The sequence below is a fragment of the Salvia hispanica genome, chromosome 5 (assembly GCF_029641045.1).
Source record: "Salvia hispanica isolate PSC_SH4W2 chromosome 5, Shi_PSC_v1, whole genome shotgun sequence".
Taxonomy (NCBI): domain Eukaryota; kingdom Viridiplantae; phylum Streptophyta; class Magnoliopsida; order Lamiales; family Lamiaceae; genus Salvia; species Salvia hispanica.
This window is the reverse complement of record NC_142696.1, coordinates 445,671-471,182: the sequence shown is the minus strand read 5'-3', so window position 1 is coordinate 471,182 and position 25,512 is coordinate 445,671. Positions and strand designations below refer to the sequence as shown.

General features: G+C 33.2%; 4 protein-coding genes across 12 annotated transcripts; 2 read left to right on the top strand and 2 right to left on the bottom strand.

The window, feature by feature from the left end:
- The first annotated feature begins 6,825 nt into the window (after positions 1-6,825).
- LOG8 (Putative lysine decarboxylase family protein) lies at positions 6,826-9,158 on the top strand. Of its 2 annotated transcripts, none has more exons than XM_048083286.2 (7): positions 6,826-7,186; positions 7,450-7,547; positions 7,647-7,677; positions 8,010-8,109; positions 8,193-8,263; positions 8,341-8,484; positions 8,688-9,158. In XM_048083286.2, exons 1-7 carry the CDS (start codon positions 7,070-7,072, stop codon positions 8,772-8,774), a joined length of 648 nt encoding a protein of 215 aa, XP_047939243.1. In that variant the 5' UTR covers positions 6,826-7,069; the 3' UTR covers positions 8,775-9,158. The 2 variants fall into 2 exon arrangements, with proteins under 2 accessions (XP_047939243.1, XP_047939242.1); XM_048083285.2 differs by having other exon boundaries at positions 6,832-7,186; positions 8,685-9,158.
- A 1,406-nt stretch (positions 9,159-10,564) lies between these two features.
- LOC125190686 (protein CLP1 homolog) lies at positions 10,565-13,477 on the top strand. Of its 7 annotated transcripts, none has more exons than XM_089058893.1 (9): positions 10,565-10,979; positions 11,065-11,355; positions 11,659-11,900; positions 12,043-12,181; positions 12,262-12,336; positions 12,465-12,599; positions 12,667-12,902; positions 13,073-13,117; positions 13,211-13,477. In XM_089058893.1, the coding sequence occupies exons 2-9, from the start codon at positions 11,341-11,343 to the stop codon at positions 13,293-13,295; spliced, it is 972 nt and encodes a 323-aa protein (XP_088915019.1). In that variant the 5' UTR covers positions 10,565-10,979; positions 11,065-11,340; the 3' UTR covers positions 13,296-13,477. The 7 variants fall into 7 exon arrangements, with proteins under 7 accessions (XP_088915019.1, XP_088915021.1, XP_088915017.1 ...); XM_089058895.1 differs by having other exon boundaries at positions 10,566-10,979; positions 11,065-11,205; XM_089058891.1 differs by having other exon boundaries at positions 10,566-10,979; positions 11,474-11,900.
- A 185-nt stretch (positions 13,478-13,662) lies between these two features.
- On the bottom strand, positions 13,663-14,549 carry LOC125190688 (uncharacterized). Of its 2 annotated transcripts, XM_048088054.2 has the most exons (2): positions 14,004-14,543; positions 13,663-13,917 (listed from the first exon to the last, which is right to left on the bottom strand). In XM_048088054.2, coding segments are annotated over exons 1-2 (324 nt in total). In that variant the 5' UTR covers positions 14,327-14,543; the 3' UTR covers positions 13,663-13,916. The 2 variants fall into 2 exon arrangements, with proteins under 2 accessions (XP_047944011.1, XP_088915022.1); XM_089058896.1 differs by lacking the exon at positions 13,663-13,917 and having other exon boundaries at positions 14,000-14,549.
- A 776-nt stretch (positions 14,550-15,325) lies between these two features.
- Positions 15,326-17,986, bottom strand: LOC125190685 (eukaryotic initiation factor 4A-2-like). The gene is made up of 5 exons (XM_048088040.2): positions 17,826-17,986; positions 17,220-17,289; positions 17,006-17,115; positions 16,396-16,826; positions 15,326-16,195 (listed from the first exon to the last, which is right to left on the bottom strand). The coding sequence occupies exons 2-5, from the start codon at positions 17,285-17,287 to the stop codon at positions 15,560-15,562; spliced, it is 1,245 nt and encodes a 414-aa protein (XP_047943997.1). The 5' UTR covers positions 17,288-17,289; positions 17,826-17,986; the 3' UTR covers positions 15,326-15,559.
- Between the last annotated feature and the right edge of the window lie 7,526 nt (positions 17,987-25,512).

The following is a 25,512-nucleotide window of genomic DNA, read 5'->3' as shown; positions in this document are numbered from 1 at the left end:
GTAATTTAAATTTAAATGCATAAATTATGCAACGTGGACAGTTTAAAATATTTGTTTTCAGCGTGAAAAGGGTACGGGAAAGTCACAAATTTGGCAGTTATTTGGTATCCTTAATTCGGATTTTAATTTTTCTCACTACTCAATTCACGACACATCTTCACATAATCATGTTTACCATCTCTTTTGTATAATCGCATTCTCTCCCACTGCAATCCGTCTTCAATCTTTAATTTACATAACATACTTCCGTTTACGAAACTGATGTCATCTATCGTGGAGATTTGATTTCATATATCAGTTTGCTTGGTTACATTTATTGTATTGATTGTCTAATGGGTCGACAATTGCATATCCGCCATCCACAATTTAGTTTTTAACTGTGGAAATTGTCATCCTGACGTTCTACAATTTAATTCTCAATTCTAGGTCGGCAATTGCAAATCATCAGCATATGCTCATTCTGCAATTTAGTTTTCAATTTATTTTTTGCTAGGTTTTGTTATGTGTTACGAATTATAATTCCAGATTGCTTGGTTTAATAATATACATTGCATTAATTGCATTTTTTTAGGTTTTGGGAATGGAGTAATGGAGAGATAGAGTCGGTTGGAGAGATAGAGCTAATGGGAGTGGGGGAGAGAAAACGTAGTCTAATTCAAAATGGAATTCTGAATATAAATCGCACCCAAATTAGTGGAATATACCAAATCTGATTTAGTTTCAAGTATAGTAAAATGACATAATTACCCCTGACAAACAATATCTAGAACTCTTGTATGTAATCTGGACTCTATTCCTACAAATCAAATCTCATGCATCAATAACTAGATCTAACAGATCTAGTTAGTAAGGCACCATAACACTCCCCTATATATATAGTGGTTTTATAATAAAATGTTAGTTGAATAAGTTAGTAGAATGTGTAGCATACTTATCATAAAATTGAAATAAGACTTTTATTGTGAGACGAATGAAAATGACAAAATAAAACTTTTATTGTGGAACGAAATTGAACTGAACTAAGCTAAGTAGCTCAGAAAGGGAATACTAAAACCAACAAGTGTATACGCCATCCCAGGCGATCGTACATCAGCAGATAGTCCTGTCCTAGGAATAGAAGACCCCGTCTGAAATTGTGAAAAACAACAATTATTAATAATACAATACACAACAATAGAATAGAACTATAAATTTTAGAACATGAAGACTCAATGGAATAGTATTACCTTTGAGGCACCATGCCTGGCGATCGAACGTATGTAGGTAGTCTTGTCTAAGTAATTAAATAGTATTACCTTTGATGCTCCACGATCGAACATATGTAGGTAGTCTTGTCTAAGTAATAGGAGACCACCTGTGAAATTGTGACAAACAACAATTATTAATAAAGCAATATACAGCAACATATTAGAACTATAACATTAAGAACATAAATACTAAATGAAATTTACATTTGACGTGCTAGAGGCGCCATGTCAGGCGATTGAACAAATGCAGGTAGTCCTCTCAGATCTAGTGTACATTTGTTTATTTCGAACTATAAAATTTTCATTAACTTGAATAGTGTGAGTACATTCACCTCTTGATTGAACAAATGCAGGTAGTCCTCTCAGATCTAGTGTACATTTGTTTATTTCGAACTATAAAATTTTCATTAACTTGAATAGTGTGAGTACATTCACCTCTTGCTTGATTTCGCCTAGCTAATTAGATATAGTATTTTTGTAACTTTCCACAAGTCTCAATCGTTTATTTCCTTCGAAAATGCATGAGATTTCTGCTTTGTTTTATTTTTGTCACCTTTCACGTTAGCCAGTTTACGTAGTTGCCAATTTCTACATGATTTTGTGTTCGTGAGTAGATTTCGATTTTAGATCTGAGTTTACAGGTCTGAATTTAAGTTTTCATCCATGGAGTCTTTGATTTCCTTTTCTTTTGTTACGTGATAGAGAAGATAATGTCTCAATCTGCGAGTGGGACCACCTTTTTGCTTTTTTGTTACATTTTGCTTTTGTTCTTCTACCCTTTTAGCTTTTCCGCAAGTCTTGGTAGTCAGTTAGGCAACATTGTCTGTTATTCCTTTTACCTTTTCTCTATCCCTTTTTAGTAGGAGTGAGCATTCGGGTTTTAGTTTAATTTTTTGCTCAAACCGAACCGAAAACGAAAAACTGAATTATGTAAAAATTGAAATCGAACCGAAATAAAAAAACCAAACTAAACCGAATATTATAAGATTTTTAAAAAACTAAAAAACATAAAACCGAAAAATATATAACAAAAAAATCAAGAAATCATAAAACATAACATGATGTTATTAACTTTGAACATAATATACAAACATCCACGAGACCACGAGACCATAACAATATAACATGATGTTATTAACTTTGTATATTTATAGAGTGGAAAACAAAGTTTCAAATCCATGGAAAATCCTAAAAGATACTCTCTCCGTTCCTTCATAGTTAGTCATTTTTCCATTTCGAGAAGTTCCCTCATAGTTGAGTCATTTCCATATATAATAATTTTTTCCTCTCTCTTACTTTACTCTCTCTTACTTTATTCTCTCTACTTTATTCACTTTTTACTTTATTCTCTCTACCTTTTTCTCTTTCTTACTTTTTAATCTATTTATTTAACACACTCAACATTCATTTCTTAAACTCTGTGCCGAAAAGTTCCGCCTCAACTATGAGGGAACGGAGGGAGTACTTGTTTCGGAAGGAGAAAAAATTCCCTAGTCCACACATGACAATCTTATTTGGTATGCCTCACTAATAAAATCTTGCCAGGTGAAAATGTGTAGTATACACGGCCAAATGATTATAAGGCATAATATGATGTTTTAAGGAAACTTTTAGGCAAAACACATTCTTAGATCCTTATACTTTAATCAAAATGTTAATTAAGTCCTCGTACAATTTTTTCGTTTTAATAGGTCCTTATATCTTTCTGATAAATTTCATCATATCCTCGTACAATTTTTTCGTTTTAGTAGATCCTTAAACTTTGATTATAACTTTTATTAGGTCCTTATGCAATTTTTTATTTTTAAGATATTCTTTCACTTTTATTTTAGATAATAATTTATATTTAATTAAATTTAATGAACCTTTTAATTTTATTATTTAACTTATCTTATGATTATAAATATTCAGGGAAACATATCTTTCAATATAAATATAAATAATCAATAGAAAATTCGGATAGTTATTCTAAAAATAATTCGATTTTAATCTTCAATCATCACGGTTAATCTTTTTATTATTCTCTACAACTTATTGAGATTATTGGATAACAAGATGATATTATCTTTATAGACTATGCTAAGTTAAATAATGGAATATTAAAAAGTTCATTAAGTTTAATTAAATTTAGATTATTATCCAAGATAAATGTAAAATAGTCCCTAAAATAAAAGATTGTACAAGGACCTAAATCACCTAATGAAAGTTATGATAAAAGTATAAGGTCCTACTAAAACGAAAATATGTACGAGGACCTGATAAAATTATTGTGAAAAGTATAAGGACCTATTAAAACGAAAAAATTATATAAGGATCCTATGAATATTTTGACTAAAGTATAAGGACCTAAGAATGTATTTTGTCAAACTTTTATAATTTCCATATTTAATATACACAAACCATATGTACACATTATACGTTAAATTATTAATTAATTGTAACATTTCTATTAAAAAAGTCGTCTGCCATTCAAGTAAATATATTCTTCACTATATTTACAATTTATTGATTATATCTTTTATATATATATATAATATTTTTATCTTCATTATTTTATAATTATTTTTACAGTTAAGTAACTATAAATTAAAGACGGCGTATTTACGACTAGTAAAGTTTTATTCTTAGATTTATAGTTGATGTTTCTTTAAAGTCATATTGAAATTTAATCATATATTTCTATCGTATAAAATTCATTAGATTATTTTATTATTATTAACTACCTTAATCAATATTTTAACTTAACATATGATCATTATATATTTTATGTGTAATGGTAAAATAAAAAATAGAACTACGTTGTACAGCCATTCATAGAGTAATAAACTTATTGTGTGCGATGCTAATATAATACTATCATTTATGTATATATCGATAAAGAAAAAGATAAAAATTCCCATCAAATAAATAAATATAATTTATACATGTCAATATAAAAGAATAATAGTCTCAATTAAAAAATTGGTGGTCCAATATGACTATCATTTTAGTACAATATGATAATCATTTTATATATGGGAATAATAAAACTTTCCTTAAAACATGATATTATGTCATTAAAATCATTTGCCATGTATGCTACATATTTTCATTTGGCAAGATTTTATTAGTGAGGTATACCAAATAAGATTGCCATGTGGTGTGTATGGACTAGAGAATTTTTTCTCTTCTGGAAGACTATCGAAATATGTTATTATTATCTTATTTATAATCGGTCTTTATTAGTTGGAGACTGGAGTTTTTTTTAATTCTATAGATATCATCTTTGTTAGTAATTGTGAAGCTTATATATCTCCTACTATAACTTTGCAATTTTGGTATTACATTTTTCAATTTTGGAGAACCTCATAAGTCATAACGGTAGTGTTCCACCAACAGCTGTAAGGATTTGAGTGCTCCTAAATGAACCTCTTAAATAGCTATGTCATATTGATGTTTGGTATAGCAAATTAAAAATAAGAAATAAAATTAAGATTGTTACAAATTATAAATAAGAAATAAAATTAAATTGTCAAAAGTATCTTTATTAAATTTTATGACTAAACTATTGTCCTAATTTTTCTTACAAATCTAACCACTGCACCCCCAGATTCTCTCAATGCAATTCTTGCTTATACTCAGTTTTTTTATCTAATTTTATTGTGATGATAAACAACCAAATTTTGTACAATCAAAATAAGGCTATATTAATAATTTGATGTATTGATTATATATTAAAATAATAAATATAGTAAGTGGACAAGTTAAAAAGACTTATTCACCTCATATTTTATTTTATATTTGAATTTTCTTCCTATTTTTTTTAAAAATTTGAATAAAAATATGCACTAATTACATTTATGGTTCTAAAAAAATAAAAAAAAATTATACATAAATCATAAATATGTGACCACAATACAATTTCCATGTACTATATATGCATCCATATACTTTAATTAAATGCATAAATAAACTTATTTTTTTTTTTAAATAAACTAGTTTTTGGTTGTACAAAATTTGGTCACATAGATTTATTGTTAATTTTATGCTTCCACATCACAAACAAACCGGTGAGTTTCCTCATTTGCGTTCAAACAAGTACGGTAACTTATTTTATTTGTTGAATTTGTTGATTTATTGCTCCCTAAAATCATAATCTGGTTTAAGTGTTCATTTTATTTTATACAGTGAATACAAGGTGCCGAGTTTCTTTTTCTTAACCAATTAAATCAGATTGATGGTATTGGAATGCATAGTGTTGATTATGTAATACTAGAATCAGCGCGTAGATGACTGTTTTTATAGTTCATTCTAAATTATAAATGCATTCTATTATTTTCGTATCATGCAATAGAGATAACACATAATTAACTTACTAATTTATATTAGTAAAAAATTACAACAAAAATGAAATTTGTCCAAATGTGAGTGATGCAATCTGGAATAAAACTAATCAAGCATTCGATTGAATAATTTAAATTTAAATGAATAAACTACGCAACGTGGACCCGTTTAAAAGAAAATTTTGTATCATCAACATTGATATTAAAAATTCATATTCAATATTTATAAATATTTTGAAATTATTTTTATCCATGTTATAAATTTATTTTGTAACACAAAATATTAAGATTACTTTTGAGAGAGACAATGAGTCGGTATGGGTAGAGCCGTAGGGAAGAATTAATGGGACCTCAATTAGGACCCGTCAATATATTTTTATAATATTTTATTGATTCAAAATTTTCCAATATTAATCGAATGAAATTGGAGACAACAATCTTAACTTTACTTCCCAAATCCATGAATCTAGTGTGCAACCCTATCTTGTCCAGAAAAACAGAGAATGGCTGACTTGGCCTAAATATGAGATCCATTAGAAACACAATCTAGTGAATAAAACATATACGATAATATTCTCTTTAGTCACAATCATATAAAAGGTCACATTAATCACTAAATTTTAAAGAGTTAAAATTGTTTTTTGCTTCCCAAGAAGCGAGAAATCAATTCGATTAGTCATCTATAATTATAATTTTTTAAAAAGGCATTTTTTAGATGAAAAATATTTCATTCATGTAATTTAAATTTATAACATGCACTACTTGTGTAAAATTAAACATTAAAGGTTGTTTGTCCAATTGTACTAACATAAAACTATTTTAGCTATGTTTGACTTTCATGTGCTACTGTTATTTTTATTAAATAATCTTTCATAAAATTTATCCGATTCTAGGCAGACCAATTCAAATAATATGATCGCAGCAAATTTTTAAAATATATATTATAAGATATTAAAGGAAGTAGGTTCAACTATAATGTGTCGAAGATTGGATTCTTGATGCATTCAAATCTTATTTAAAATTTTATACACGATTAATATATATGACGAGTATAAATCTCACACGCAATTTGGATTGGTTTAAATTTCAGATGCCGACATATATAGAGTATGTGGGCTACCCAGTGTTTTCTTTAATCATTAATAAAAGGTTTTTGCAAAAAAAAAAAAAAGGAAAAAAAAAAATTAATAAACACACACACGTCTGAAGAACCTTTTTTGATTTATTGGGCTTCTTTATTCAGTAAAATCAAGAAATACCCAGATTGTCTTTTTTCTTTTCCTTTTCCATTTTTCTCTGATTCTTTATTACTTTAGGCTTGTTTTGTCTATTTCGTGTGTATTGAGATATGGGCTTAGTTTAGTATCTTGTATATTTATAGGAGTTAGTGAGTGAGAGAGATACTCCATATAGGAGAAGGGTCATTTTCTTTTGTTATCTTTTAGCTCTCACATTATTAAAGATTGGATTTTGTGGGATTGTGAGAGCATTTGAATTGGAATGGAACTCAATTTTAGAAACGTCAACAAGTTCAAGAAAATATGTGTCTTCTGTGGGAGTAATCCAGGCCACAGACAAGTCTTCAGTGATGCAGCTATTGACTTGGGGAATGAACTGGTATGTCTGTGTGTGTGTCTCTGTTTGTTCTTACCTGTTTTTATTGCAATTATAAAGTCAATCTTGGATTGAAACCTTAATCATGGTTGGCAAAAGTATTGACTTTGAGTGTTTTTTTGGGATTGAGCTGTGTCTGTGTGTGTTCATGATGTTACATGTGAACTGTTCTTGATTATGTTATTTTGTTGTTTGTTGTTTATATATGGGAATTTGATTATGCAAAATATGGATTATTGTGTGTAAAAATGTGATTGTGAATGCAGGTGAAGAGGAAAATAAACTTGGTTTATGGAGGTGGGAGTGTAGGGCTAATGGGACTATTGTCACAGAGAGTTTATGATGGTGGTTGCCATGTTCTTGGGTAAGGGTTTTAGATGACTGATTTTCTTGGCCCGAAATCCGGGTTTACAGACTTGTTTACTTGGCCTAATCTGACTGCATTTGTTGCTTGAATGTGCAGAGTTATCCCTAAAGCGCTTGTTCCTGTTGAGGTATGTGTTCAAGATTCTATTTCACCATCTTTGAGTTTCATCTGCATTCGTAGCTACTCGTATTACTAACACATTTGTCCCTTAATGGCCTTGATGAAGTTGATGTCTTCTTGAGTTGGGCCTCAAGTCCTGGTTGAGTCTTGTCTGCATTTGTAGTTAGTTGTATCACTAAGTGCCTTGAGGAAGTTGGTGTCCTCTTGAATTGGGACGATGTTTGAATCTCTATCTTGGTTTCGTATATGTGGTTAGCTCAAATTTAGTTGGATTTTGGTGCCATCTTTGATAATGCTGGTGATGTAGTTATAATCTCGATTAAGTCTTGCACTCGACAGATATCAGGAGAGACTGTTGGGGAAGTGAGGATCGTTTCTGACATGCACGAAAGGAAGGCTGATATGGCTCGTGAGGCTGAAGCGTTTATCGCTCTTCCTGGTATAAAACGGAAGCTTTGTTTCGTTTTGATTCTTAGTTTTGTACTTGCTGAGCAGCGTATTCCGTTTGCTTGAACTTCTTAGGAGGCTATGGGACGATGGAGGAGTTACTCGAGATGATAACTTGGGCACAGCTTGGGATCCATAAAAAGCCGGTGATTCATCTTTTCCATCGTCTTGTGGGATGATTATATCCATGTTTCCAGTTATTTACTTTTGATGCGGACTACAGGTTGGCTTGCTCAACGTTGATGGCTACTACGACCCTTTGCTTGCGTTATTCGATAAAGGTGTTGAAGAAGGCTTCATAAAACAAGCTGCTAGGCACATAGTTCTTTCAGCTCCTACCGCTGAAGAGCTGCTAACAAAAATGGAGGTAATGTCTCACGAGCAATTGTAGTTTGTAAATAACCTGTGTAAGCCCTCGTTTCCAGTAAATGGATCCCGTATTTGTGTTCAAATTGTAGCAAGTAACAGGATAGACTAATATCATCACCACAGCTTGTTCTGTTCATTCTTGAATTGTACTTAGTGTAATGTTTTCTTGAACAAGTTGGTACGATTTTGAATTTGCAGCAGCACGCCCCTTTTGATGACCACGTTGCGCCTCATGAAAGCTGGCAGATGGAGCAACTGGGGAACTACCCAACGGAGAGAGAGACGTGAGGGGGAGTTCCTTTTCGTGGTAGGCCTATCGACTCGAGAGAAACCTGATGTGATTAATTCTTATTGCATAGTGTGTTTAGAGTTTGTCTGGGAAGGGGCCACCATAAAGTTCAACTTCCCATCACAGTTATTGCTTCTGTTTAGGCTTGATTTTTACTGTTGTTTACAGTAGATAAACGCGCAACGTCGATTCAAACTTGGATGCTTCGAAACATGAGAGCCTATGATTTATGCTTAGTCTATGGTCCCATTGAAATGAACATGTTCTTGCATACTATAATGTAAGGAAAAAAACAGTATTGTGCAAAGGCAAATTCTGCCTTGATCAAATTGTGAATGTGTTTGAATTGTCTATGAATAAATCTTAGCTCTACTTATGATTTAGTCTAAAACTTCAATTGTTCTTAAAACATAGATCCAAAGGCTGTATCAATTATTAGCATACTAATACTATATGCTTAAGTGCGTTTAGACGATCATTTGATTGAATCTCTTGATCTCGAAGGCCTATTACTTTTAGGGTACCAAGAGCTCGGCCCCCGGGCTCTTAATTTTGTGTTAGATTTACGAATAAATGAACCGTTGTGACCTGAGTCGACGGCATGTCACATGGATCTGTGTTGAGGGTGAGGGGGCAAAATGGGCAGGCTAGAAGGCCCCTTTTTCTTTCTGGAATTTATTGATTTGATTGAAGAAATGGTGGGTAAGCTTGTGCTACTGGGACAAATGGGTCAAGATGAGAGAGGATTATGTTTTGGAGTTTTTAAGGTGGCTCCCTTTGACACAGCTTTAGGTTTGTCCTTTTTGATGGGTTGTAGATTTTGTCTACATCTCTCTATGTCTCTTTCTTATCTTCCATTTTGATGGGCGAAGTAATTTTTAAAATTAACTGCGTTCTAAAGGGATCTGGTATTTTATACTACGTCTACAGTATTCTTGATGACCAAAAATAAGAAACTAGTCATCAGTTGAAACACGTTTTCCACTCGTTTTGCAATGCAATTATTTTCTATTTGTCTCAAATTAGCACTTTGGTGACACACATGATCAATGACAGTGACAAAGGGTTATGACTTTTATAGAACCAGCCTATCACAATTTTTAAATCCTATTAGAGGGGAATATGTTGAGGTTAAGCGAAGCGAATATGATATTTATGAGACAAGAATGCCTATATCTTTTCATTTTTGGTCGTCGAGGTGTTTACGAGCCGATCGTGGCAATCAAGGTCGCGATGGCCTCACTCGAGTGGTGTTGGCTTTCACTCCGGATCACCTATAACTTTTCCTACAACATCCTCTATTCCACCCCTCACAAACATAAAATATGATGGTGGGTCCATTACTTATGTTTGTGAGGGGTGGAGTAGGTGATGTTGTAGGAAAAGTTGTAGGTGATCCAGACCGGCTGGGTTTAGAGTTGAGTGCAATGAGAAATATCATGTCAAACTTTTAATGATATTTTTTTTATAAATGTTAATCTTCTAATAACCAAATATTAATATATTAATTGATAATTAACTTTAAAAAATATGCAACTATATAACATTATTATATGAACTAAATAATATAATAATTTATAATAATAATAGTCCTAATCCTAATGATAAAGCTTGGTAAAACTGTCAATCTAATAGATAATTTATTATCTAATTTAATTATTATAATAATTATTTATTTTTAAATTAATACTCTACTCCTACAACAATATTTTACCTCATAGTGTAATTCAATTTTAGTGATTAATAGGCCTATAATTTGATAATTTAGAGTCCATTTAAATGATCTTTAATAGATACACCTAAACTGCTTTGAATGGCTTACGGCGGCTCCGCCAGGTAGCTTGACAAAGAGTGTGAGTTGAGAGTCGAAGTCGGTCCCAATTTGGAACGGAGATTCCGCCGGAGATTCGCCTCTCGTTTCCTCCAGGCCACAAATTTGCTGTATGTAATTGCGAAAAGTCGTAGTATTTTTTTTATGTTCAATTACATGACAATTTTTGTCTTCGATTTCGCAATTTGAAACCTAACTCTGAGGAAAATTAGTCCAATTTAAAAACCATTCACATTACGATGTGGAGCTGAAAAAGGGATTATGCTTAGATTATTGTATGCATTTCCGTTATTGACCGAATCAGGTTTTTACATGGTATGGCGCTACAATTGAAATTGATGGTACTACTTAAACTGATTACACGGCTGATGAGGTAATGAAAGTTATATCATGCTTAAACCGCGGAATGTTTGTACACATTAGCTGTATGGTTTGACTGTTTTTCTGTGTGTACACAGACGCCCATGATCAGCTACATCAATGTGCATGCTGTGCTGGATGCTAGAAGAAACCGTGCAAAAGCTGATGATGCTACCTCATCAATGTTACCTGTACTTGTATCTTGCATATTTGATTATCACTTCTAAGTTCTAAAAAGTGTGAGTGTTCTGCTAATACTTCTATAATTGAGAAGGATTTGAACTTTTGTATGGAGGATATGAAGGGTTTCCTTGTGCTGTATCCACATGATGATGCGCTGATATCTTGTTGAGCTGAGATGAGTAAATGATTGCATGGAAGATGAAAGGGTTTGCCACTACTTCACAATGCTCTGCTCTTTGCAGCATTTCAATTTAATCCTGTAAAGGAATGTTTTTTCATGATAAAATGAAACAAATTCTGGTTTGTCGCGTTGATGGCCAACAGGATATTTGAAGAAGAAAACACCAGATGTTCTGCTCTTATGGCATTTGTTTAATGTGTTAATTCCCAAGGAAATAGTAATCACCTTCCAATGACAGTGGTCTCTGTGCACCATGATAACTAGAACGATTGGACAAAGGTTTCTCTATTGCAAGTATGAACTGAATCTTGTGGGCCTGTTTCTTCAGGGACCACGGGTCATTGTCGTAGGACCTACGGATTCTGGAAAGAGTACATTGTCAAGAATGCTTCTGAGCTGGGCAGCTAAACAGGGATGGAAACCTACCTTTGTAGATTTAGACATAGGCCAAGGTTCTATAACAAAACCTGGGTGTATAGCTGCAACCCCAGTTGAGCTGCCTATTGATCCGGTGGAGGGAATTCCTCTTGATATGCCTCTAGTTTACTTTCATGGCCATGTGACTCCTAGGTAATAAAGTTGGCTCTTTTCCACTGAATATATCCACTGTACTTAATGGTTCTCAGTTTCCTAGTATTCACTCGTTGCTTTTTGAAAAGTGCAAATTTTATCAATTGTAAGTCCTTACCTGATTGGATTTGGTGCTTGGTAGTGCCAATGTAGAGCTGTACAAGGTATTGGTTAAGGAGCTTGCTCAAGTTTTGGAAGGACGGTTTGCTGGAAATGTTGAATCTAGAGCTGCGGGCATGGTGATTAATACCATGGGGTGGATCGAGGGTGTTGGTTATGAGGTATTTGATTTAATAATTTTTCAATTATAATCTAGAGCTGCAGGAATGGTGATTTTATAACCTTTTTCTCCCCTTGGCAGTTGCTGCTGCATGCAATTGATGCATTCAACGCCACAGTTGTTCTGGTTTTGGGTCAGGTATCTGTTTTTTTGCTGGTATGAGCGTGCCTCTTGAACGTGTTCTTTTTTGGGCTGTCTGAAAGCGTTCCTTGCCTTGTACATCAATGTCTTACTTGTGATATAATTTCTTCTTGCTTCTTTTCGGCACTTGAACGATTGTTCAGGAAAAGCTGTGGAGCATGCTTAGGGATGTTTTGAAAGGCAAAGCTAATGTAGATGTGGTGAAGCTTCAGAAGTCTGGTGGTGTAGTCTCGCGAAATGCAAAAGTCCGTCAGAAGGCCAGGGGTTCTAGAATACGTGTATGCGTCTCTACATTACCAGCATTATTTCTATTTTTGTGTTCCTCCTCTGAGTTGCCCTTTGCAGGAGTACTTCTACGGCCCTGTGAACGATCTTTCCCCTCATTCGAATACAGCCAATTTCAGTGATTTGTTAATCTATCGTATTGGTGGTGGACCCCAAGCCCCACGCTCTGCTCTGCCAGTTGGTGCTGAACCAGTCTCAGATCGTTTAAGAGTGGCTCCTGTCATTGTCAACCAAGACTTGCACCATCTCGTTTTAGCTGTCTCATTTGCTAAAGAACCAGATGAAATCATGTCCAGGTACACCAATTTCCTCGTTTGTTGCTTAAATACAACTTTCATCGAATATGGTTTAATGCTCAATTTGTCACTAAAAGAAAACTGAGACTTTTTCAGGCTCCAAAACTAATTAATTTGGAAATGAGGAATGAAATTCCCTTTGATTTTTCTCTTTTTCTTGTCTCTGTTAGTAATATTGCTGGCTTCATCTGGGTTACTGATATCAACTTCGAAAGGTATGGACCCGAAAAACACACCTTTCTTAATGCAACTATGCTTTCGAATATGCCTCTGAAACACGCCCTTATTTTGATGTGTAACCAACGCAGCAAAAAAATCACGTACCTAGCGCCCTCCGCTGGGAATCTTCCTGGTAAATACTTGATCGTGGGAAACCTGACATGGTGCGAATAGTGAGGGAGAGCGCATTCCGTTTCCATCATCGTTGGACTTGGGTTTAATGGATAGTATAATAGGTTGAATATATGACAGTTTGTATAAATATTTATCAACTTCAGCTACTCCTGGTGTCTTCTGCCTATGTAATACAAGAATTTCTATTTTGTACACTTAATTGTATTTTAAATTTTCGGACAGTCTAATTGTTCGAGAAATGAAGAGAGCACAATAGTTTCTAGGAAATACTACTACTGTATTTCAACTCTTGAAGTGATCACTTTATGACTAAAAGCTCATCATTTCTTCGCCTCGAATAGAAGCATTCTTGCCAAAAAAAATCAACTACTACTATCAAACTTGGTAAGTAAAAGATGAAAAAACATAAAAACATAGAAATGGTCTCATATTTCAGTATTTCACTCCTCAACAATTAACATATGATAAATCGTGCAACTTATTTTTATAACCAACCAATAAGTCAGCACTCAACTCAAACTTTTTTTTTTTTATCAAACTAATGTCTTGCAATTCTATATAACCTCAAGAATTCTTCTTGATTACAATCAAAATGGTCTGTCACACACCCAATCAACATATCTTGAAATCCCATAATCAATCTCTCAGCCACAGTCAACTTCTGCAACAGCACAAGAAAAAGAAAAAACATGAAAAAGGAAAGAAGAAAACATGAATAAGTAGGTGATTGATTGATTGAATGATTACCAGAAGCCATGAATGAGAAGAGTGCATCTATCCTTAATCCATCGAAAACTCCTCCTAAAAGAGCCTTTGACTTTGCCTTCAACCGTGTAAGCCTTATAGCTCGCAACCCTCTTCTTCCTCTGCACCTCGGGATCGCTAAAGCTCCAAGACTTGGACATCGACCCCCCGGTGCTCTTCCCCTTCTTCAGCTTCCGCGGCGCCTCCGCTGTTTGGTAGTAGGCGCCTGAGGTGCTGTATGACCGGAAATCGGGTGTGGGCCCATAATAAGCCTCTATTTGCATGTTTGAATCGCTGTACATGTTTGATCTGCTGTAATCTGCCATGGAATGGAACTATATGAAACAAAGTGGGAAAAATGTGGAGATGTTTTGTTTTTTTGGATTTTTAAAGAGGAAATTGTGGTTAAGACCAGTCAAACACGATTTCCCATTTCATATTCATACATTTTTTTTATTTTTAAAATATGCCTTGTGTTGGATTAGTGTTTCACTAAGACAGCTGTTTAGGCAGCTTTGGATTCGGTTACTATGACTTCAAATTCGGCTATGTGTATATTGTGTTTTTGTTCCAAAACATAATGCTAGTATAAATGAAAAATCAAACAACTAACAAAAATATCTTGATATTCAATTTGCGATGAAACTATGAAATCAAAACATGTGGCTTGAGTTGGTTTCTAGAAGCCTCCACTAAATATTTCTACGTGTAGATTCATAGATAATTATAACCAAGAAAAAAGCTCTCACATTAGTCTAAATTTGTTTTGAATTCCAAAAATGGCTTGCTACATCTATATATAGTGTAATAATTTAGTAGCATAATTTTCTGAAAACAATTAATAATTTGGTAGCATAATGACATACTCATGAAAGCGGCTAATAATTCCATTGTAGGAAATGGCAAAGGCAGAAAGAGAATTGGTTGTCTTAAAAATGAAGGAATTGATGTTTCTAGGAAACAGCATAGGTGTAAATATCAATATATGATGATAAGCGAATAATTAATTCTATGATTTCTATCTCTCTCCTTATTCACGTAGACAATACGTAGTCTCTTTTTCTTCATCTCTACTAATTTTTTAGTAAATGATAAAACTTCAATTGCTTTCAAGGGATATAATAAGTCCATAAATTAATACTCATTGACTATTATTATTTGGGTGTTAAAAGAAGACATAATTGACCAATTCAAAATTTAACAAAATTCTTTAAAAGATTTCAACCCTCGGTACAGTTCACTGTCACACCACTGAGAGTGAAATATCAACAGCAATCAAATACTAAATTTCTAAATTATTAGAAGAGAATATTCACACAAACAAAAAAAACAAAGCGAATAAGATTTAACTTAAAATACCCAAATATGAAATCCAAATATCATCCAAATTCTTTTGACAATTACAACACAGACAAAAACCAAAAAATTTGTAGTAGTTTTGGGAGAAGTCCCCTCCAAATAATGGCACTTAAAATCTCCCTTCCACACGTTAAAACTAACCTAGGGAAATAAGGGGGCAAAGGAAAATTAACCTCAGCGTCTCAATCCTCTCTCTCACTCTAGAGGAGGTCAGCAACGTTGGCTGGGAGCTCCTCCACCGTCACATTGTAGAACTTTTGAATGTCGAAGAGCATACGCTCATCATCCTTGGTCACGAAGTTTATGGCAACACCCTTCCTCCCGAACCGCCCACTTCGTCCGATACGGTGGAGGTAGTTCTCCGGCTGTGTCGGCAGGTCATAGTTGATGACGAGGGAGACCTGCTGCACATCGATACCACGGGCAAGGAGATCAGTGGTGATGAGGACACGGGAAGAGCCGGATCTGAACTCCCGCATGATGATGTCTCTTGTGTTCTGGTCCATGTCACCGTGGGTGGCAGAGACGGTGTGGTCACGGCTGCGCATCTTGTCGGTCAGCCAGTCGACCTTGCGCCTGGTGTTGACGAAGATGACACTTTGGGTGATGGCCAGGGTCTCGTAGAGATCGCAGAGGGTCTCAAGCTTCCAGTCTTCCTTGTCCACATTAACGTAGAACTGCTTGATACCCTCTAGAGTTAGCTCATCACGCTTCACGAGGATACGAACCGGCTTGTTCATGAATTTCCTTGTGATCTCAAGAGCCTCTGGTGGCATGGTAGCAGAGAACACACCAACTTGAATCTTGGGAGGCAGCAACTGGAAGATGTCATAGATCTAATATAACAAATCACAGGGGTTAGATATAAACTAGTAGCATAAAAAGCAAAACTCCAAAATAAGTGGAAGCTGTGAGTATCTGATGTAATGTCGTCTGACGACTAGTGACAAACAACAACTAATTTTGTGAGAGCAGCGACTAGATTAGAGCACAAAAAGCAAATGAGAATGTGGGTTAGAAAGGGCTAAATGAAAACCTGATCCTTGAACCCTCTGGAAAGCATTTCATCAGCCTCATCCAACACAAACATTTTGATGTGATCTGGGCGCAGAGATTGCCTTCTCAACATGTCAAACACACGTCCGGGAGTACCAACCACAACATGAACTCCACTGGATAGAATGCGCTGATCTTCACGCACACTGGTACCACCCACGCAAGCATGAACTTTGACACCAAGATAGTCACCCAAAGCTCTCATCACCTTTTCAATTTGCTGGGCAAGCTCACGGGTAGGTGCCAGAACAAGAGCCTGGCATTCAACAAGGGTATAGTCTAGCTGCTGAAGGATGCCAGAGCAGAAGGTGGCAGTTTTCCCAGTTCCAGATTGGGCTTGTTGAATCACATCAAGTCCCTTGCAGAAGGGAACAATACCTCTCTGCTGAATTGCAGACGGCTTCTCAAAACCTTCAGAGAATGTTATAGTAAGAACACTATAGAGAGTGGATGGTATTGCATTTCTTATAGCCAAGAAACAGAAAATGAGATTGATCTGAAAACTTTAGTTTCATCATGCATAAACATTATATCCACGTCGATAAGCAATCTACTAAGTAAGTTTATTTGAAGGTTTTAGTTCTGAGTACCGTAGGCATAGATGCCTCTCAGAAGATTTTCCTGTAATCCCATGGCATCAAAACTGTCATAGACCTCATCATAGCTCGTAAAGAATTCCTCGCCACCTTCAGCTCCAAGTCTGTAATTTATTCGAATGGTTAGCTAATACAAGTAGCAAACACATGTACTAAATACTTCTCTATGGAACGTGATAAGATGGAAGCATATGAATAAAAAACTAACAACTCATTCATCTTCGTATCAAACTGGCGAGCATCAAATTGAGAGCCTTCGGGTGCTAATCCAGCCATGACTGAAAGAGAAGACAAACATAAATAAACAAAAAAATTATCGCTATCACTATGCGAAAACAATATCAGCAATGCAAACTAAAGTGCAAAGTTCAATTAGAAAAAATCACTACTTAGTACAAATCAAAACTCCTCCTATCCATAGCAGCAGCTACTAAATTGAATTTAGCCAAACCTAATCCTGGATAGACAACTGTTAAAAACACTATTTCTGGTTGTAACACTAAAAAGAGAAAGGTCAGTTCCACTCCACGGTCATGAAGATTGTAACTAGTAGCTCAGAAAAATGAAAGGAAAATCTTCAATCACGAAACAATAAAAGCAGAAAGAACAAGTAGATCTTCCAAATAAATACACATGATTCAGATCAAGGCTGCAAAAGAGGAAAACGAAACGTAAATAGTAAAAAACCAAAGCAATCCATTCCGATCGAAACAATCGAGGCAGACACAAATCAACCTAATCCGACGAATACAGAAATACGAAAAACGCAGGAACTTTCAAGGCGAGAAAACAAAGTCAGTGATGACGAGGTTACCTGAATCAAAAGAGAGATCTGAAGATAGAGACGGTGTTGAATTTTGCGGCGACGAAGAGCCAAAACTCCTCGGATCTACGCCGCGGAGTAGAGGAGAGAGAGAGATAGAGTGTGGTGTGAGTAAGAGAGAGAGAAAGCGTTTTGACGCTGCAAACTCGCTGAAATTTTTAGGGGTTTGGATTGAGCCTATTCTCCTTCGGCTATTGACGGTTATGCCCCTCGCAAAACCGACGAGAGTGATTTATTGGGCCTTCATGTTGGGCCTATAGAAGTGATCCGAGAATTGAATATTGTACAATCATATAAATATTTGCTTAAATTTTGAATAAAGAATATGAAAATTTTACATTAATTTTCATATTTTTTAGAATCATACACATATTCGATTTTTCATAGGTTGGTCATTAAATTTTGAATAAAGAATATGATAGTTGTACATTAACATCAGTATAAGATTTTGCTTATTTTAATTGAGCGATCATTTGGAAAGAACTACAGTGATTTATAAAGGAAAATATACTGTCATCATTTATTTACCTCTACTTTTTCATTTTAATTAAAGTATAGATGCCTAGTAGAATGATATATTGATTATAGTCGCAAAAAGAATAAAAATAAAATGGCGAACTGGGAAATATCTGAGCAACAAAGCTAGCTATATTGGGCCAAATAGAAGGATGTTTGCTGTAAGCTATTATTGATTTTGGGCCTTATGGTCCAATGAAAATGACAGTGCTGTGTCCAGCGGGTAAAATTATTTCCCTTATTTTTGTTATTATTGATTTTGCGTTCAGATTCTTAAATCTATTAAAGATCTAATTTAAGTTTAAGATGGACAGTACTAATATTTAATTTAAAATTTTAAAACGACTCAACAAGTCAACATTATGAGATGGTGAATAATTTGGGTGTTGGGAAAACAATCATATGTGGAGAAAGTATTTTATTTTTGCTAATATCTTCATTTATCATGGAAATAATATTGATCCATATCTTTGTTTTCATAATGGATGTATATCTTCAAAATTAGATTCTGATTAATCATGAAAGCAAGTGGTTGAGCAATCGTTCACAGCCGCCCAAATTTGCTTCTGTCAACATTTTTGTCTCTCGATAGTGTTTGGATAAGTGGAATGTATATCTCTATATAAATAAATTTATATTTTTTTAGTATAATTCGAGAATTATGAGGTTGTAACAAATAACTGTAGATTGGATATATTTTATGTCAAATCTCAAAATTAATTCACATGATTAAGCAATATTCCCTCATTCTTAAAATTTATTCCAGCTTCAATATTCATATAACTTAGTTTCATGAATAACAAATGAGCGATTACACTTTCGAGTATCCGTACAGTTTCAATAATTTATAAACGTATCAAAAAATTTAAAAAACTACTAAGATATAATCATTTTTGTATATGAATAAAATTAAAACTACTAAGATTTGATCATTTTTGTATCTAAAAAAATACTTTTGCAAAATTGACCAAATTAAAATCGTACAGGCTAGAGGCTACTACTAGAAGAGGAAAGTGGCGGGACCCACGTTGCCACGTGGAACAAGTGGCGACTTCCATTAAGGGAAAGTTTACTTTTGTTGTACCCACACACATCCATCATTGGATCAAATCAACCAACCCACCCCGTGGAAATAAAAGTACACTAACCACTTTTAATTAGTTTAATTAATTATGTTTGATTATACGCTAATTACAACAAGACAACATGTCTTTACAACTTTAGTCTTTAGCAGCATCCAACTGGTCATCATGCAGCCCTCGTTCCTATAATTCTAACAACGAATATCCAACACATATGAGTACTTCATCTGTTACAAAGTAGTTTAGACATTTTTTTTAAACACAAGATTTGAAAAATAAATGTGTTAAATGTTCAAGTGGAGAGAATAAAGTAAAAGGGATTAAAGTACGAAGAAATGATAAAATTTTTGCTAGAAAAATGAAAATGACTCAACTACCTTAGAACAATCCAAAAATAATACGATTCAACTACTTTAGGACGAAGTGACTATTAATTAATGATAGTTGAATAGTTAATTTTTTGTACATTTAGTTAATATATATGTGCATCTTTAATTTGAAGATAATAGTTTCATTCGGTTTATGCTCATTAGATTTATCATAAAATGATAGTAGTATTTTAGTAAATACTAAATAAAAATTTATTTAGTTAAATCAACATAAACAAAATACATTTTTAATTGAATATAGATGATGGTTAGTCATAATATGACCGAATAGCATCACTACTCTCTCCGTCCCACGTTACTTGAGCCACTTCTTTTTCGCACTTGTTTTGAAAAAATAATAATAAATAGTTAAAGTGGAGATAAATTAAAATAAGAAAGAGAACAATATAGTTAATTAAGTGACTCAAGTAACGTGGGACGGAGGGAGTGTATTAAAATAGTAAATTAAGCTCCAATTTTCAATTGAAGTGAGCTCTCAAGATGAAAACCACGATTCACAAATAAATGAAATAAAGAACTTAAGTTTTATTAATGTCGACCTACTTATACAACAATGGTGCACTTCAAAGTTCAAATGAACACTCGATATTGCAACCCAAACCAGTAGTTCATTACTACCAAGTATTACCAAAAGAAAATTTAATTATGTTTTGGTTCTACTTTAAAATAAAATATATTGAATAATCTACCTTCATGGTTGAAAGTGGAACATGGCATTTCCCCATTTGAGTTATAGCATTAGTTTAGATAAGTAGATGAGAATGAGAATATTGAGAAATTTGTATGTGCATGTGAAAAAGAATTTCTACACTTCCGGTCTTCAGCAAACTACGCTTTTGCACCCATTGTTTCGAACATTTTAGTTCTTACTGATTCTCACCTTTATTATATTTATTTACTAGTAGTATTTATTTATTTATAAAAATATGGAGTAGATTATTATGGTTAGCTTCTTAATTATGTCGATTGTTGAGTTCGTGAAACTTATTTTTACTATTGCACCATATAGAGTTATAAAAATCTGTTGCATAATTTATTGAACTCGCAAATTCTGGTCTTAAATTTTGAATCTAGGCAAATTTTATTGTCTGATATTTAGTAAATTATTACTAATAAACTTAATATTATACGTTCATTAAATAATAAGGAATAAAATTCACGGACTCGTCAGAGCATCCACAATAGAACGGAGGATGCAACGGACATACATCCTCCGCCCCTTAGTCCACCACTGCAGCACTACAGACTATGCACATTTTATCCTTCGCTCCCTATACATCGTCCGTGGACTATAACACGGAAGATGCATCCTCCGGCCTATATGCACACATTTTTATTTTAATTTTTAATTTTTTTTGTATTTTTATTTTTTTTTGTATTTTCTTCTATATATATCACCAATTTTTTTTACTTCATTTCACACCTTTCAACTCTCTTCCTCATTTCAATTTCTCTCTAAATTCAATAATGAATTCCGACAATTTTTCATTTTTGCAAGCACAAAAAATAAAAATAAAAAATAAATATTGACAATAGGATTTGCCTTTAATTGATAGTGTTTTTATATTTATTCTTGCTAATTGATATGTTTGCTAACATAAAAAATAAATATTATAGTTTTTAAATATTCAAATAATAAATAAAATATTTAGGGCGGGGCTTAGGGCAAGCTATAGTCCGCCCATTGCAGATGGAAGGGGCGAAAAATAAAATATTGATGTGGCAGCATATAGGGCGGAGCTTAGAGCATCACATCCTTGGGCCTGATAACTCATTTAATTAATCTCTCTTTACTACATATTAATTCTATTTGTTCACTACACATAAAAGTATATTAACTTAGAAAAACACTATTTCACTATTTTAAAGTGGTTTGGGCGCCGTATAATTTATATGATCAAGGCGTCGTCACGCGTGGGTTTGTGCCACTCACTCTTCTATGCAAATCTATTGGTTGCCTCATTCTAAAATTTCTCTTTTGGCCCTTTGTAATTATCAACTACATATTTATTATGAATACGACTTTTTGTTTAATTCTTTTGGATCAATATCATTCTCCAACATAAAAAAAAAATGGGGAAAAATAGAATAACTTAAGGATAATCTTTTGAATTCGATATTGACGGTTAAATTTTACGTGTAGATTTTTTTTTCAGTTGGGTAAACATTAATTAATACAAATTATATGGAGTATTATTTTATTTTAATTTTCGTTGCTATTATTAAGTAATGTCAAGAATGACTAACAAGAAAGTGGTGAAATTTTTGAATATTTATCTACTCCATAAAGGAGGCTGCCTTTATTTCAACAAGTGCAACATATATTTTGAATTATACACACATTAGTAACTAATTAATAAAAAAAAAAATACTGAAGTCAGCAAATTAGGAGTATATAGTATGATATCTCTTGTTTTTCCTTTTGTTAACTGTCGTCCCATTAATTATTAATGTGATACTGTATAAAAAGAAGAGCTCAGTCGGCCATGAAATTATGAAATTGCGAATCACTTTTGTATTTATTTAATTTTTTACTGAAAAAAGTGAAATGCCATTTTGTGGAAAGGTTCGATGCACGTCCAAAGTCAAGCGGAATATAAAAAGAATCTGTATTATATTTATCATCCCATTCATTGATTGATATTATTGTAGTAGGAGTATTTCACTTTTCCTTTTTGGGGTGACCATATCCTTTCCCAATCACAAATATTATTCAAGCAAAATGATGTTGGATTATTCGTGGTAATATGCATACCTTTAAGTTTAATGGAGTATATTTGATTTGCTTAGATTCGAAGTAGTAGTATTTTCATCCAACATAATAATTAAAAATACTCCTAGTATATAAACATGGGTGCATTTCTTTTTTAAACAAAACTCTACTGTGTTATTTGTGTGAAAAACTTAAAAACCCAATTTTCGATTCTCGATTACATTACTAACAGTAATTGTGTTTCATTTGATAATTTTAGAAATCAATTTTCACAATATTTGTACAAAAAATATTAGTACTCCGCTGTGGAGTAGTGTAGTTACATAAATACTTATAGCACCAACTTTTTCAAATATGATTTGACTTCTCTTATATATGTATGTTAAGATAACCATATATCAAATCATAATTAAGTTTCTTCCAAATTCAGTACCCGATTGCATTCCAATTTGATTTTTAAAGTTCTCAATTAAACAATTGATTGCAACATGCAGTCATGCTCATATATATATAGTATAATGAATTGACACATTTGAGAGATATTTATAACTGTATATAGATTTGGTAAGTTGGACTAAAATAATAGTAGGTTCATCTATTTTTTTTACTTTTTTTGGTTTCCCTAATTCAAACACGTCTAGCGCAATCCATCTTAATAGAACAATATATATCTTTATTACAAGTGGGTATATGTGTTTATATTGCACTATCTTTGAATCGTCATTTTCATTATTCTTGCTATAACTAGTGGCTAGGTGGTTTGATTGAAACACCAAATCTCATTAGATTTGGCTGTAATTAAATAAATCACGAGCTTTCGAATATTTTAAAGCCCATAAAATGTAATACTCGTTTAAATTTGATTGGATAACTGATTTTGCCAACAAATTAATTATAATTATATTTTCTGCATTTTATAAAGTCTGATATTAGAATTAAATTATTATGACAATTGACAAATAATAAAACATGGTAGAAAATTGAACTATTCGAATTTGACTTGTTTTACACTTGATATGATTCAGTTAAAGTAAATATTGATAGTATAGAATAGAATGGTAATATTATAAAACTTGTGTCTGAAAAGTGTTGGTAATTCGAAATTGCAAATTTGATTTCATTTGCTGAATTTATTTACTTGCTAGGGCTTCTATTTTTCTCTCGAAAGGGTAGACAAATTTTTTAAAAATTATCACGCCCACGTAAATGCATATAAGTTGACCATAGTGTCAGAACAGGTGATTCCAGAAAAAGAAATAAATTAGAAAAAATAGAAAATGGCTATTGGCTGGTAGTAGTAAAGATTTAGAATTGCTAAATGGCAAATGCATTGGTAGGTGTACTTCAATTTATGACGCTCAAGAGTCAAGACAAACCCTACCTTCTTCTAATTCTTCCCCAATTTTCTGTGTTTTAAAAGCTTCAAACAATATCACTGTGATATTGCTTAAAGCAAATACTAGTGACTTAATATTAATAACCCTCACTAGTATAAATTTAGAATCGACATTAGTGATTAATAATATCATCCAATATTCAAGATTTGAGACTTGACCATTTTCAAAACTATATAAAAATAATAAATACTCCATTATTAAGTTTTCCTGAATTCAACTGTAACAAATTTTAATCTGATTCATGCTTCTATACTGAGTCTGTGCTGGATCATAAATATTGAGATTATCAAGAATCAAGAAGATAAGAAACACAGATACAGTGGGCGTATATAAGGAAAAATAATTTATCTTTCGGCGTGACATTATCAATCAAGAATCAAGAAGATAACACACAGAGTGTGTGTATAATTTTTAAATGTGTATTATTGTGTTGGGAGCTGCAAAATAAAATAAAATAAAATAGCTCCACATAAGTGTCAGCAACCGGCCCATAAAAAGATAAATCCACACATTTATTCCCACCGTTAAAAACCATCAATTTGGGAAATTTTCTCATCCCTATATAAAGGGACAAATCCCACCCCATTTCTCCACACCAAATCAAAAGCACTCTTCCTTTCTAATGGAACAGTTCCCACCACTGCCTCTCTCTCTCTTTTCAAGGGTTTCCAGATTTAGGGTTTTTTTTTTTTTTTATAAATGTTTATTTTTCTTCCCCTCTTCCAAAAACTCCCTTTCTCTCTTCTTCTTCACACACAAATAGCATACACGATTGAGATTTGTTGATGAATGAATCGATTGGATTAGAATTATAATGGTAAGGGAGGTGACAGAAGAGAGTGAGCACACATGGTGTCTTCTTGCATGAATTAACATGCTTGAAGCTATGTGTGCTCACCCTCTGTCTGTCACCCCACCACTCCTTTCTCTCTCTTTCACACACACACACACACTCAATATAATTGCAATTTGTTTTGTGCAGTTTTGTTTTTAGCATTATCCTTATATGTATTTCTGTGAACTACCCTTGCTTTTTTGGTTTGTTTGTTTCCAAAAAATGAACTTTTATTCACAGCTATAGACAATTGAATCTGTATCACTAAATTGAGGGAAGATTCTAACATTTTTATGAATTTAAACGTACTAAGCATTGTTTGTAGTTGTAAATTCGATTTCTAATTCTCTTAATTATGCTCATTTTCCTGATAATTGTTACATATGTGTGTGTGTGTGTGTGTGTTTGTAGTGATGAGTGCTCCACTTAAACATATACTACTACTTGTATGTTAGTCACCATCTCACATCAATTTCCAATAGTGTTTGTGCAATTTTCTTGCAGCAGACTTGTAAGGTTGACTTAGTTTTTTCTACAACAAGTGGACTAGTGGGGAGTTATCATTGTGTTTCTGAAATGTGGGCTTGTTTATGTGGTATCCCTTTTGTTTTGTTTTGTTTTATTTTATTTTGATGAATTATGCAGTTCCCTATTTTTAATGTATATTCATGCAATTCATTTAAGTATATGTTGCTGCATTATTGTTTGCTTTTCTAGTCCACTATCTCCCTTTGCTCTACTGTCAG

Bases quoted from the DNA above. Each gene is read 5' to 3' on its own strand.
- LOG8 (XM_048083285.2), top strand. From the start codon at position 7,070: ATGGAACTCAATTTTAGAAACGTCAACAAGTTCAAGAAAATATGTGTC. The intron at 7,678-8,009 runs GTATGTGTTCAA...TGCACTCGACAG, and splicing joins AAGCGCTTGTTCCTGTTGAG to ATATCAGGAGAGACTGTTGG. The intron at 8,264-8,340 runs GTGATTCATCTT...TGCGGACTACAG, and splicing joins TTGGGATCCATAAAAAGCCG to GTTGGCTTGCTCAACGTTGA.
- LOC125190686 (XM_089058891.1), top strand. From the start codon at position 11,584: ATGATAACTAGAACGATTGGACAAAGGTTTCTCTATTGCAAGTATGAA. The intron at 12,903-13,072 runs GTACACCAATTT...TGTCTCTGTTAG, and splicing joins CCAGATGAAATCATGTCCAG to TAATATTGCTGGCTTCATCT. The intron at 13,118-13,210 runs GTATGGACCCGA...TAACCAACGCAG, and splicing joins ACTGATATCAACTTCGAAAG to CAAAAAAATCACGTACCTAG.
- LOC125190688 (XM_089058896.1), bottom strand. From the start codon at position 14,326: ATGGCAGATTACAGCAGATCAAACATGTACAGCGATTCAAACATGCAA.
- LOC125190685 (XM_048088040.2), bottom strand. From the start codon at position 17,287: ATGGCTGGATTAGCACCCGAAGGCTCTCAATTTGATGCTCGCCAGTTT. The intron at 17,116-17,219 runs GTTAGTTTTTTA...AATAAATTACAG, and splicing joins GATACGAAGATGAATGAGTT to ACTTGGAGCTGAAGGTGGCG. The intron at 16,827-17,005 runs GTACTCAGAACT...CATTCTCTGAAG, and splicing joins GAGAGGCATCTATGCCTACG to GTTTTGAGAAGCCGTCTGCA.